This window comes from Tachypleus tridentatus, chromosome 13 (assembly GCF_004210375.1).
Source record: "Tachypleus tridentatus isolate NWPU-2018 chromosome 13, ASM421037v1, whole genome shotgun sequence".
Classification (NCBI taxonomy): domain Eukaryota; kingdom Metazoa; phylum Arthropoda; class Merostomata; order Xiphosura; family Limulidae; genus Tachypleus; species Tachypleus tridentatus.
This window is the reverse complement of record NC_134837.1, coordinates 226,923,891-226,938,871: the sequence shown is the minus strand read 5'-3', so window position 1 is coordinate 226,938,871 and position 14,981 is coordinate 226,923,891. Positions and strand designations below refer to the sequence as shown.

Here is a 14,981-nt window from a genome sequence, read left to right as displayed (position 1 = left end):
TTACTGGAAATTGAACAAAATTGGAATCCTCGATCGCGAAGTCCTTAAGTGTCTGAAACATGTGGTTGATGTAACACTTTAATTGTGTGGCATCAAACTGTGTGGTGATTGGTATATAGACAGGCACTCTATATGACGTTTTGCACATTATACTGCACTATTCACATCTTGTGTTTCTTGCGAAAATTTAAAAGTATCTTTTATAGAATATTTTTTATTAATAAACAGTTACAAAACCAACGCGTTCATGATCCCGAATTAGACACAGTCTGTCTTATTGGATGCCCATCACATAAATCTTAAGAGCTTTACACGTGATATCAGAATGAGAATTTGGGGACCTTATTTTACAATAGTCATATTCTGACAATATTTGTTTTCTATTTTCTATTTCAATAAGTATCTTTATAATATAGTCATTCTTGTTTTCATTGAAAACTATAATTCTATAAATACATTTCCACTAGTTTGGAACTATTTAAGAATTTTATTTCAATGATCATGTAATTTCTTTTACATGGCTTTGTTGTCATTATATTTTTATCTCTATTTAACTTTTTTATGGTTGAAATTCACAATTTTTTATGTTTATAATATTATATAAAAGATTATAATTATTAAATGATGTTAAAGAAACATTATTTACTGGTGTTTTTATACTGTTGGAAAATATGTTGCTTGGTTTGTTTATGTTTAGAAAATTGCTCAAAAACTGTCTGTAATTAATAAATATTCTTATTAATAAATAAATCTAAGTATTTTTAGTATAACGGCAAAATATAAGCCATGACCCAATACATTCTTCCGATTAAAACATTACATTATCACAGATAATCAAGACGATCAGTATAATTTTATTTGCTGGTTTAGTCTTGTTAAATAATGTTTTACAAATTTTAGAAAAAAACTTTATTATTTTGTGCATTTATTCGCTTAAGTAAATTGGTATAACCTATGTTTTTACTTCCCCCTTTTATCAATGAAGTTTATACTAGCTATTGTTTAATTAGTTTTGAGTTTTAGTGTAATTTAAAAATCTGGAATTTTTAAATTGCAAATATTGCTTCAAATACTGAACTTGTAAAATACACACTTTCAACTAAGCTCATTTAGTTGTTACAATACTTAAGAAAATATACAGTTACGACAGAAAGTGTTCGTACCCCTGCGTCCCGAGTAGTTTTTTGCTCACAACTTAAAAAGTATCACGACTAGGCTAATAGAAGTAAAGTATATTATAAATATTATACTAACACACATCTACATAATTTTTTATGTAACTTAAACGACAAGTAAACTGTTTATAAACAAATAACTAAACATAGGAGGGACAGAAAGTGTTCGTACAGTTCAGAACGTGTGAAAAACTGATATTCCCGTAAAAATTTTGTTTAGTTTGGCGAATAAACTACATTATACCATTTCAAAACTAGACACTTGGTTCATAATTATTGGAATTTAGCCAGCAAAAAATATACTTCCGGCAATTTAGCGCCCCACCAAAATTCCAGAGAGAACCAAGAGGAAGGTTCTCAGAAACGTTGGTAGGAATCCTCGTTTAACACGTAATGACATACAGAAACAGGTAAGGGAAACTGGGGTTGAAGTAAGCACCCTACAGTTACGAACATGTTACGCTTTTCTGGGTTCAAAGCATGCTGTTCTCGTAGAACTCCATATTTAAATCCTGTTCATTTAGAAACACGATTAAGGTATGCAAGAAAGCATGTAGATAAACCCTTTACCTATTGGAAGAGTATTCTTTGGTCAGAGGAGATTAAAATCGAGCTTTTCGACCACAATGATATTCGCAATATTTTCCGTAAGAAGGGGGAACGAAATCTTCCAAAGAACACCGTCCCTACAGTTTAACACGGAGGCGGCTCGATCATGCTATGGGGTTCCTTCAGCTCTTCTGGTGTAGGCAGCCTTCACCGCGTCAACGGAATCATGAAAAAAGAAGAGTACGTTGATATATTAGGCACTTATATCAATAATGATGCTCGTAACTTGCAGCTTGGGTGTCGTTGGATCTTCTAGCATGACAATGACCCTAAGCACACATCGAAATATGTGCAATCCTGGTTGCAGAGAAACCATATAAGCGTTCTGGAGTGGCCATCGCAGTCACCCGATCTCAACTCAATTGAAAACGTTTGGCATGAGTTGAAGGCCAGGGTTCATCAGCGTCATCCGAAAAACTTGCAAGAGTTGGAGACCTTCTGTAAAGAAAAATGTAAGAAAATACCAGTTGAGTACTGTCAAACTATCATGGAGGGCTATGAGGAGAGATTGCGCCAAGTAATTCACCTGAAGAGCTACACAACTGACCATTAAAGTAGACGCACAAACACTTTTTCTGCCCCTCCTATGTTTGGTTATTTGTTTATAAACAGTTTATTTGTTGCTAAATTTACATAAAAATGTATGTAGACGTCTGTTAGTATGATATTTATAATATACCATACTTTCATTATCCTAATCGTGATACTTTTTAAGTTATGAGGAAAAAACTACTCACGATACGAACACTTTCTGTCGTAACTGTATATCTAACAGACTTTATAATGCTTAAAATATTAATCTTTGATTTTTATAAATAATGATAAAGCTAATTAATTACGTCTATCAGTAATTATAGTGACAATATATCATGTTTTGGAAATCTAGGAATATCAATCTTTATAATGAAAGAACTGCGTGTCATATAATATAAAATACAAGTTCCAATATGAACAGCCTTAAGTCTAAAATTTAAATATACTTTAATTGCAGATACAACACATTTTAACAAATAAGATATTTAAAGTTATTTTTTATTAAAACTTTGGAAGTTGCATTTAGTGTACAAGATCGCAATGACGAATGATTCTTTTCTATTCTGTGAAAACTGAAGATGAGAAAAGTATACAGTATTCACAGAATGAATAAAAAAATACAAAAGGAAATAAGTTTGAAAATTATCATTGTACCCAGTGAATCTACGGTTTATATTATCATGGAGTTTATGTCAGCTGTTATGCAAGTTACATAATAAATATATTTAATATTAAATATCAGTTTACGTATTTGTAAAACGTCCTCCTAGATATAACTATGAATACAACAAAACAATTAAAAACCTCTAACCTTCTAATTTCTACAGACCTGCAAATAATTTTAAGCTATTAAACTATTCCTTGGCCCATTTTAAGGTATAGAAGTAACAGCGTTGTCGTAAAAAATATATAAATCAAAATCTGAGTTTCCGCATGTGAATGCGTTCCAGGAGTGATGGCGAAATCCCACTATTACATTATAATATTACTATATTATTACATTATATTAGATATAATTTTAGATATATACTTCAAGAATTAGCAGTGAGTGCTTTTGACTAACTCTACCTTTCTTTGATTCTGTCAGGTTAATTCATGTTCAACATTCAGTTTTCAATTAAGAGATAAAAATTATTCCTGTCTATCTCTGCTACTTGTTCCTTTGTTAACATGAAAACTGCTGTCATGATGTTTCTCTTTGTTTGAATCACAATATTATAGAAAATATATGGTGAAACTTCCATTATCTTTAAAGATGTTAAACTCATTGAAAGTTGTTTGGAGCAACAATACATATACCAATATAAAATTCACTGTTAAACACCAACGATTTCATGAGCTTTCTTTTTGGACAACTTTATCCATAATATAGTGAATTTAAACTTGTATTTCTCTCACGCTAGTACAGGGGTAAATCTACGGATTTACAACGTTAAAATCAGGGATTCGATTCCCAGTATGGACTCAGCAGAGAGTCAAAGGTGGTTTTTGTAAATGAAAACACACACTTTTATTTTATAAAACAAATGAATATGTTTATACGTAAATTTTTATAATATTCTGCCAAATTCTTCTAAAACCCTGATTAAAATATCAATTAATAATATGTACAAAATAATCATTACAAATGTTTCTATATAAAAATAGAAGCCCCCCGCTAGTACAGCGATATGTCTACGGATTTATAACGCTAAAATTAGGAGTTCGATTCCCCTCGGTGGGCTCAGCAGATAGCCCAATGTGGCTTTGCTATAAGAAAACACAAACACAATTTAAAAAAAAATAGAAAACATTAAAAAATTATTAACTAGAAATGTTTCTTCAATATTTATTATAAGTGAAGTTATTCGTAACTATTTAAATGGTTAAAATATTCCTAAACATCTATACTGAACAGCCATATTAGTTCTGAACTAAAAATGTATTTAGTAATACCGCGTACAAATAAACTAGTAATCTTGTTATGAAATCAACGACGTAAGTTGTGTTATCGTGCTTACCTAGTATTTCTTTAAGTTTCAGACTCAAGTATCTATATTCAATCAAAACTTGAAATGTTACATATAAGTCTCCTAACTGTTTATATGTTATGTTGGATCCGCTAATAGGTGACTTCAAATGCGTTTCCAAAATCAAGCACATTTGAAACAAGTGTCATTTGTAGTATTAAAAACCATGCGCAAAACAAACAAAGTGAGCTTGTAATACGAAAACAACAATTTAAAATTCTTTCAAGAACGAATAATTAACTGAATTGTACATAAAAGAAAGTATATTAATAAACAGGCTTTAATCTTAGTTAAATAAGCAAAGTTCGTTTGTTATTACCTTTGTAATAACAAGTTTGCCCTATATTTTCTCTTGTGTTCTGAAAATTATTTAAATTAATTATTCCAACCAAAGTCAATGTTTATTTTACCAAATATTTTGAAATCTGTAAATTTTCATATTAAATATAGTCTGTGTGTGTTTGAACTTCAATAAATAATTTACTTAATTTAGAGTCAAATAAGTAAGCCAAAACATACTTTATTAGCATTTTATTCAGTGGATAATTAAAACAATCAAATCTGCTGAGTATGTACTACCAAAAAAATATTAGTCGGAACTTAAGAAAATTTCACAAGAATTTTTGTGTGAATATTTAAATTTATGACGATAAGATTCATAGTGAATCTTTCATTATTGCTTTTAGAATGATTATTATGACCTCTACGTTTTTCAGCGATTTTTTATTTTCGTTTGTTTGTTAATTAAGCAAAAAGTTCGCCATTCCAACTGTGGAAATTGAACTCAAATCTTAGCTTTTTTATGTGTTCTTAAGGTTACTTAATTCAAATTAGGACTTTCAATTGTTCCAAGTTATTTTATTAATCATTAGGAATTTTAAATTTCTAAGCTACTTTTTCTGCTTGCAGGTTATTGGATTGGAAAATCGCGCTACTAATTTCTAAATTATATTGGTATTTTCATCGTACAAATTACTGAATTCCAGCTTAGACCTTACAGTTTTATATAATTTTTATTCTTCCAGGTTATTGGTCAAAAGATATAAACTTCAGAAACTATAAGTGATTTTTTTTCAGTTACTCAAAGTTATTTCATTATATGCTATAATTTACAAGATTTTAAGAGATATATTGTTTCTTCCAGGTTATTAGATTGGAGGTTAGGACTTCATGTTGTAACTAGTGTCACATTTATAAGTTTTTTTCTTGGGCTGTTCTATCGGTCAGCTTCGTTATATCACCCTCAACGTAGAGCAATTCTTCACCTAAAGAACCAGAAACGAAAGGTTAAAAGTAGAAAGAATTTACAAGAAAAATCTCCTTTCTTAGACTTTTCATTTCTTAAGGAGAAAACGTCACAAATTATTATATTTTTAGCTTTCCTGGTGTCTTTCGGAGCATACACCCCTTGTTTCTACTTGGTAAGTTACAACAGTTTTGATGAACTAAAACTTTCTATAAAACATACGCAACCATAAGACATAACTTGTTATAAGTCATTATAGTTGACCTACCTAACTCGGATTGTTTTAACGTTTCTAAAGTATATTTTTATTGTTGGGTGTTGTGAAATCCTTGAGTTAGGCAAGCAATAAAAACTTATATACAACGTATGAGATTAAATATATTTTTAAGTGTTTTTTACGCCGACTTTTGATGTTACCATTATGGAATTAAATGGAGTTCCAAATTTATTAAGTTGTTAATGTTTCAACAAGTATCTTTTACCACAAGATATGGAAGAACAGTTGTGAACAACTTTAAGTGTATTACCTGAATTGGATTTTTCAGTTCTTTTACAGTATATTAACAACTTAAACAAATTGGGATTCTATTTATATCAATAATGGTAATATTACAAGTTGGCGTAAAAAACTCTTTAAAATATACTTAAACCATTGTAGTGCATTTGTACAAAATTGATTTTCATTTTATTGATTGCGCAACCTCTCAGATTGAAAGCTATAAGATATGAGAATAGCAGACTATAAAAAGACACATTTAATGTCTGTGGATATATCTAACTCATTTTTAAGAAGCTTTAGTGCCTAGTTTATTAATAGTGCTAACAAAACAATTAAACTTACTATATAGGTAACGTAAGTATTATAATATTTTTAATTTCTTTCACAATTTGTATTTTAACATGAAAGGGAATAATTTTAAAGAGAACATTTATAACGTATATTTTCTTATGGTTTCAATGTTATTCGTTGTAAATGATTTATATAAATAATACTGTGACCACAATTCGGTTTGTTGTCCCTCAATTGGCCTGATGATCTCCGGATTGAACAAGATTTTTGAACTTAATGTGGTGGAAATATTCTGCTAAGTCTTCAAAATTCTTAAAGGATTAGGTAAAAAATGTAGTAATAAAGCCTATAATAGTCTTAATGCTTAGATCTCATGTCAAGAATAATTACTTATAATTATACTTCACACAATATCAACTGTTATTTACACTATCGTGGCCCGGCATGACTAGGTGGTTAAGACACTCGACTTGTAATTTGAGGGTCGCAGATTCAAATCCCCGTCACACCAAACAAGCTCAGTATTGCTCACCCCTTAATTCGTGAGGCGTTATTATGTGAAGGTCAATCCTACTATTCATTGGTGAAAGAGTAGCCCAAGAGTTGGCGATTGGCGATGATGACTAGCTGCATTTCCTTTAGTCTTACATTGCTAAATTAGGGACGGCTAGCGCAGATAGTCTTCGTGTAGCTTTGCGCGAAAATTCAAAACAAACATACAATACATATCGTTTAGTGTGAGGAGCTTGAAAAAAGATTAATATTTTTCAAGCAATTTCTCTCTGTTTCCTTGTTTTGTTTATATCATGTTTCTCTATCCTTAACTTATATTTAAAATGTAACGTTTTAAACAAAAAGTTTAGTTTCTTCTATTTTCAATGCTCTACTTTTTTAGTCATTAGTTGATTGCACATTTATGAAAAATTTTTCTCTGAAAGAAGATTTACTTACAATGTCATCGCTTTGTTTACTGTTTACAAATATTGTAACCTATGTTGTTGTTTTTTATTATTCAGTCTAAATAACACGATATTGAATAAAATTTATAAATGTTCATTACATTTATAATCCATATATTTTTTTTATAGGTTCATATAGCCAATAATGAGGGAATAGAAGAAAATTCCATTCTTCTCCTCCAAGTGTTTCTAGGCTTAGCATATTCTCTAGGATGCTACGTGTTTAGTCTGCCAATATTAAAAAATACGCCACGGTGTACAATATCTCGCATGTACATTTTCCAAGCCACCATGTTAGGACTCGCAATCTCCATTTTTTCTTTGTGTGCTTTTAACGGATACTATGGATATGTGTTATGTGTCTGGTTTTACGGAATTTTCTGCGGTGGATATCAATATAGTTTAAAAATGCACCTTTACGAGAAGGTCAAACCAAACTATTTTGACGTATCTTGGAGTTATTTACAGTGTTCTCAGTTTCTTCCTGTTTTAATTGGAATTCCTGTCACAGGTAATGTTATTTATAATAATTATTGCTTGGTAAAACATATAAAATTTAAAATAATAGTTTTATGTTTTACTTGTGTTCCACCTCATGTATTTACCTAGCAATTACTGCATAATAACATAGATTTATATTAAGTACAGTAGTGAGAAAATATGTAGGTTAATTATTCTGTTAATTTATCTACTATGATTAATGCAACGTCTGTCAGAAAAACAGATTATTGGGAAATAGTTGCATTTCTCCTCTAATGAATCAGCAGTTCATTTATGGACTTACAACGCTAAAATTGAGGATTCTATTTCCAGCGATGGACAGTACACAAATTACTCATTGTGTGGCCTTGCACTAAAAAGACCAATTATCGCAATTTATAAGAATGATGACTTAGATTGCTCTTAGAACTGTAAACTCCATTTTCGATTTGTGTTTGGTCCATTGTACCAAGCTCTTGTGTAGGTCAGCCATGTAAATCTTACAAATTTCCTGTAACCTCTCTATTGTACGTGAAAACAGCTTCACAGATTACCTTTAAACAAAAAAAAATTCCACAGATGTAAGGGAATAAACAGTTAAATGACTTCCTTTATTACTAACTTTGTGAAGTTTACATTTTTCATTACATCAAAACCTACGCCAACCATAAAGCAGCAGAAATATTTCTTAGAATTCTCTGTACTTTGTTGGAAGTTCTTATTCCCTCGTGGTCGGTAACAAATCATCTTTATTCACAGTACGTTCAGGACTCCTCTAGTGTTGATACTGCATTAACACAGACAAATTCTTATAACGTGCAATTGAGTATTTGTAATTAAATATCACTCACATATAGGTTCATATCATGGATATTCCAAGAGACCTTTGTGGAAAATAAATTTACGTTCGAAATTTTGTGATAATATTTATTGCGTCTATTGTATTGTTTCTCGTTTTTAAAAACGCTAAAGATTTCGAAATCTTTGGTAAGGTTAGGTTAACTAACTGTGCTGGCCCGGCATGGCCAAGCGTGTTAAGGTGTTCGACTCGTAATCTGAAGGTCGCGGGTTCGAATCCCCGTCACATGAAACATGCTCGCCCTTTTAGCTGTGGAGAAGTTATAATGTGACGGTCAATCCCACTATTCGTTAGTCAAAGAGTAACCCAAGAGTTAGCGGTGGGTGGTGATGACTAGCTGCCTTCCCTCTAGCCTTACACTGCTAAATTAGGGACGGCTAACACAGATAGTCCTTGTTTAGCTTTGCGCGAAATTCAATTCAATTCATCTAACTGTGTAACGGTTTACAACGAACACGCTGCTACAGTCAGCGATTAATTTGATACATTGATATTACTCAAATATGTTTGAGTAAACATATTTACTCAAAATACAAATAGTTATGTGGAAAGTTAATTAGTGTTTTAGTGCAACTAAAAATTCTTAGGGAAACTAAATGATAGAAAGAAATGATAAATAAACATAATAATAATAATAAATAAAATTTGCTGTTACAAAAATGAAACATTTTTTATCCTTTTATTCATGGCCACTTTTCCCTGAGAAGGAGTGTTTGCTTGTTTGTAATTAGGCATAAAGCTACGCAATGGGCTATCTGTGCTCTACCTACCCCAGGTATCGAAACCAGGGTTTTAGCTTTGTAACTCCGGAGACATACTGTTGTGAGAGTAACAATTTAACCAAGTGTTAGTATCGTAATTCCACAGTCCAAACTACTTTATCTAAACTTTATCTAAAAAGTTGTCTATTTTTTAAACCAAGTAGCAGATAAAGCTAAGATGATGTAACGACATTATGTCATTCCTCATTTGAAGATTAGACAATTAGCTACCATAGTCGCAAACTTCACATCTTTAATCATTATTATGTCAAACATAACATCTTTAACCCATACAATCTGAAACAGCACATTCCTAGCCATAACGACCTCAACTAACACTATTTTAAACAGCACATTAGTAGTATTTCATATCATACACGTTTTCATTACTATTTTACATATTGCACCTCTAACCATTATAATTTCAAATATTACGTATTACTCCATAAGCATTTCCTTTGAAAATGTTGAATGTTCACTAACAGTGCGTTACATAAATTTTGTTCCTGGATAGTGTGTATTATTTTTTAATTGCTTATGTTGTAAAAGTACAAAAAATGGCCATCATTCCCTTCAAACTTTGCTTTTGTGACATGGATAAGGAAATTTAGAAATTAACCTATTTTCTATGTAAAAACGGGCAAATTTGCGCATTTTTATTTACATAAGGCCTGAATAAAACAACATATGAATCAAGATTTACATGTATTTATGCTAAAGTTATACAAAAATGAACAAAAATGTTTAGAAGTGAGTACTTTCTCGAGATTTGCAACTGTAATATAAACCATTTTCACGTATCAACCTCCAACTATAGTCTCCCATTATGTTTTCGTTATACGCTCTTTGGTATTGGCGTTCAAAATCAAGTATATCTTGGTGGAAGCGCTCGCCTCGCTCTTCTGAATTATCTCCCATGTTCTTCTTGCATTTATCAAGATGAGCGTCAAGGATATGGACTTTCAGGGACATCCTGTAGCCCATTTTCCCATAGTTCTTCACCAGAGCCTCAACCAGTTCCACATAATTTTCGGCCTTGTGATTGCCCAAGAAGCCCAGAATTACTGCAACAAAGCTTTCCGAAACTGTTTTTCCTTTTTACTGAGCTTCTTGAGGAATTCTGTGCACTCCAGGATCTTCTTTATTTGTGGTCCAACGAAGACACCAGTTTTGACCTTTGCCTCAAACAGCTTATGGAAGAAGTCTCGAAAGTATTTGAAGGTTGCAGACTCTTATCAAGAGCTGTGACAAACTGTTTCATAATATACAATTTTATGTGCAATGGTGGGAACAACATCTTCTGGCGGTCCTCTAATGGCTCACAATTGACATTGTGCCTCCCCACAGTTGTGGCCAGTGCTTCCTGTTTAGCGTGCTGCGATGTCCCTGCTGTTCCAAAGGCAAAGATAACAGGGAAACTTGGTAGTATCTTTAAACACTCATCAGAAATGCCATCATTTTGAAGTCTCCGATAACCTTCCAGCCATATTTATCATATTTCAAGGCTTCTACCCAGGTCTTGATGCTGTTGTATTCCTCTTTGAGATGCACTGAATGAGCCAAAGGAAGATTTGTTTGTTTGTTTGTTTTTGGAATTTCGCACAAAGCTACTCGGGGGCTATATGTGCTAGCCGTCCCTAATTTAGCAGTGTAAGACTAGAGGGAAGGCAGCTAGTCATCACCACCCACCGCCAACTCTTGGGCTACTCTTTTACCAACGAAGAGTGGGATTGACCGTCACATTATACGCCCCCACGGCTGGGAGGGCGAGCATGTTTAGCGCGACGCGGGTGCGAACCCGCGACCCTCGGATTACGAGTCGCGCGCCTTACGCGCTTGGCCATGCCAGGCCCCCCAAAGGAAGAGATGGATACTTATTCCCGTTATGGAGCAGCACAGCTTTGAGGCTTCTACAACATTCTAGAAAGTTTTTGAAAATTCTTGTAAGATCAAGAAAATTCTCTATCAGCTACTCAGCACTGAATCTATCTGGAATGTTGTGGAAAATGGGTAAATTTGAAAATTTCATTACCTGGGTCACAAAAGCAAAGTTTGAAGAGCAAAATAGGTCTTTTCCATTTACTTTAGACATAAGCAATTGGGAAATAAAACTTTCTGCCCAGGAACAAGAAAAAGTAAAACTTTTGTTAGTGGTATAATCAGTTTCGATGACTTTAAATATGTCTATTTTTATAAACACTCTTTAGCTGTTCTTTGATATTGTGATATTTTTCTACACGATTTTCTTACGTCTATTTTTATTCTAGTTTTAAAGTACCAAATTAAGTAAGATGTTTATTTATAAAAGTTTGTAAGACCATTGTCAAATTTCTAAAAATTTAAAATATTAGAAATAACAATTATGAAGACAAATAATTATGAACATTAAAATTTGTTATTGTATCAATAAATATATATTGTTCTTCTAGCAAATACTTTTTGAAAAATAATTCATTATTTTGTAATTAATATCGTCACAACTCTACGAACAAAGGACTGTTTAATGATAAAATATATCTGAACCTTCTGTTTAGCAATAGTAATATGCGCCAACATTCACTCATTCGAAAAGTCATTCATTACAAGAAAGGCAATTATTCTTTGTTCCGAAAATCTTAATTCTCACACTGTAAAACTCATAAACTTATAGATATGATGTTTTGAAATTATTTACTTTTTCTTGAAAGATATTTAAAAAACATTAATCTAAAATATAATACCTTTTTGAGACAAGTATAGGTTTACAATTAGCACTATAATAAGGCCGGATATTTTTCTCTTCTTTTCTAGGATACATCAATAGAGGTAAAACGCCAAAAATGGGTTTTATTTTTTCGTGTGGATGTATCTTAGCAGGAACTCTTGCGCTGTTCATTATAAACATTCGAAGAAAGGCCAATATAGCATCAAATGAAGTAATAACGAATTGTACAGCAAATCAAAACTGTTATGAAATTGAAAATTCTCTAACTTTATCTAACAATGACCTTTGTACGTGTAGCAATACCATGGGTCATGATAGGTCAACGCCATTAAAAAAGTGTCAAGGAGGAATTTTGTTCGCAACTTCTGCGAGTGTGGTTGATAATGAGAAAGGACCAAAATATTTGTCTGAAGAAAGATTAGTTAGTCTCGGAGAAAATAATATTGTTGATGAATGGAGAGAAAGAGGGTGTACCACCTTCACTAGTAGAGAAGAAGATAGTGCATCATGTGGACGAGGGGAGAGAAGAAGAGCACGTTCTTTAGACGAGTCCAGTGAAGAAGAAAGCATCATCTCTTGCAATAGAGAAAACAAGATTACTGGGCCCGAGAACAACTTGAATGAAAACAACCCATCTCCTCGGAATATCTGACAAAACTCCACGAAAAGCACTTGTGCATGTTCTGATCACTATGGCTTAAGTATATTTAATAACTATGATATTCCAAACTTTCTGACCGAAAAAAATGGAAATTGTCCTAATACTAAAGAAACCACAAGTTACGTTTAATATAAAATAGGTAATAACCTCGGTCCATCCAATATTCTTTTTATTTTTGTAAAAACACTTTCGTACTTATAAATATTTGTGAAGCTGGTTATTTATAATTAAGCATTTAACACGTTAATTAAAAACATTTTTTTTATAAAGTAAAACAAATTGTTTTATGTCGAAATGTAATCAGACACGAAGCTAAAACTATTTCACCAGTCACTCTGAGGGTTATTTACTCTTAGAATTTCGTGAATTAGATGTAAAAACATTAAATTTTAATACGAAACTTCATCTTAGAAAGCAATATTTAACTGATAGTATATTTTTAGATAACAGAATATTAAGGTGACGGAACGCCTTATAAATATTTAGAATTGGGATGATCATCTTATAATACTGAGCGCTTGAGTTTTAAAACTATATTCATTGCAGTTCCGAAGAGACTGCTTTAGAAAAGGCACAATAACTCAGTGTAGTTACCACCACTTTATCAAACAGAAATGTGTTTGTAAACGTTCAGAACATATTCGGTAATACCTTTATTTCGCAACATGGAAACAATAGTCTATAGAATTTCAAACTAAGTTGCAATTCTACTTTTAACTGTTAAATGTTCGGAATTATCGACAATTTTTATACATGTCTTCCTAAGTTCCAAATTGTGAGGCTTAAAAGTTTATGAATAGTAGTACTGGGATTAATTGCACTCTTTCAGAATGACATTTCAAGCTCTATTCTGCGCTTAAAACTATAACATCTTCCTTCATTGACAGTAGTAATCGCTGTAATTGTCACAATGATGCACTATTGCTCTATCAGAACAACAAGAAATCTTTTGCGAAGAATGAAAACATTACTTTTGAACTATATATCTTGAAAACATTTTGATGTACTTTCCATTTTGCGTGAACATTGCCTCCAAGACCACATTTAGACAGATCAAAGGCATAAAAAAAACAAACCTGTGGTGCTTCATTGAAAGACTAGGTTGGTATATGGTCGAATGAGACTACTTTGATTCCGTTTTAGTCAGCCTTCCTACTCACAAGCCCCCTGCTGGTACAGCGGTACGTCTACGGATTTACAACGCTAAAATTAGTCGTTCGATTCCCCTCGGTGGACTTACCAGATAGCCAGGTGTGGCTTTGCTATAAGAAAACACACACACTTACCGACAAAAACAACGTTGATTTTGAGTAAAATTCAGAACGCTTCTAATTTTGGGGCATGTGATATTTTAAATAATTGTTTATCATTTCGTATAAATTATAAGAAGATATATTAAAGTTTATCATATGAGCTATTTGGGTTGGGGGATTCTTTTTTATGGTATATTCTTCACTTTTCAGATAAGAGCGTTGTTACACCTGCGCTTGAAGTGTCACTTTAAATGCTCTTGTTTTTGATATTTCAATTTTCATAACAAACATTGAATACGTGCTTATTGGAAACATTGTATACTTTGATTCATTGTCGTTTAACAATTTCGTTATATGAGTAGTTATTTGTGGAAAGGTTTTCTATGATGTACTACCTAAGTCATATCTATTACGTATCACGAGTTAAATTGCATAAAACTGACTTAAGTGATAATTTAAATTTAAAAGTTAATTAAATGTTGATATGTTTCAACTTCATGATATTTGCCAACAAAATTGATACGCACTGTTTTCTTTCTTAAAACATATATAGTTTAATATACAAACAATAATACAATTTACACTAACAGTTATTTCAAATAATGATTTGTATACAAGAATTTTACAAACTAACAAACAATATTGAGTCTTCTATCTCATCCAGAACTTTCTTGATATCCTATCGAGGGTTCACAATGAGTGAATTAATTTCGAGTTGATGTAAATACAATTCATTTAACGGGGAGCTAACTACCTCTTCGCCGATCACACGTGAGTTTATCGCAGCTGAAGTTATACAACGTCTTCGTAAAAATACTAACATCAGATGTAATACACTGAAGTTAAACGACTTGACATGATAGAAATCTATAAACGTCCCTGGTAAATATCTAAACTTACCGATTAATAAGCATTAATCATAGTTATCGTTTCCGAAGTTT

The 14,981-nt window shown here is 32.0% G+C and overlaps 1 protein-coding gene across 1 annotated transcript in view; it reads left to right on the top strand.

Annotated features, from left to right (window-relative positions):
* LOC143239042 (monocarboxylate transporter 10-like) overlaps positions 1-14,571 on the top strand; it is a 53,302-nt gene extending 38,731 nt beyond the window's left edge. The window contains exons 3-5 of the mRNA XM_076479817.1: positions 5,472-5,748; positions 7,452-7,833; positions 12,213-14,571. Of these exons, the coding sequence (XP_076335932.1) occupies positions 5,472-5,748; positions 7,452-7,833; positions 12,213-12,778 (1,225 nt within the window). The 3' untranslated portion in view covers positions 12,779-14,571. The remainder of the gene's footprint in view (positions 1-5,471; positions 5,749-7,451; positions 7,834-12,212) is intronic.
* Positions 14,572-14,981: the final 410 nt, after the last annotated feature.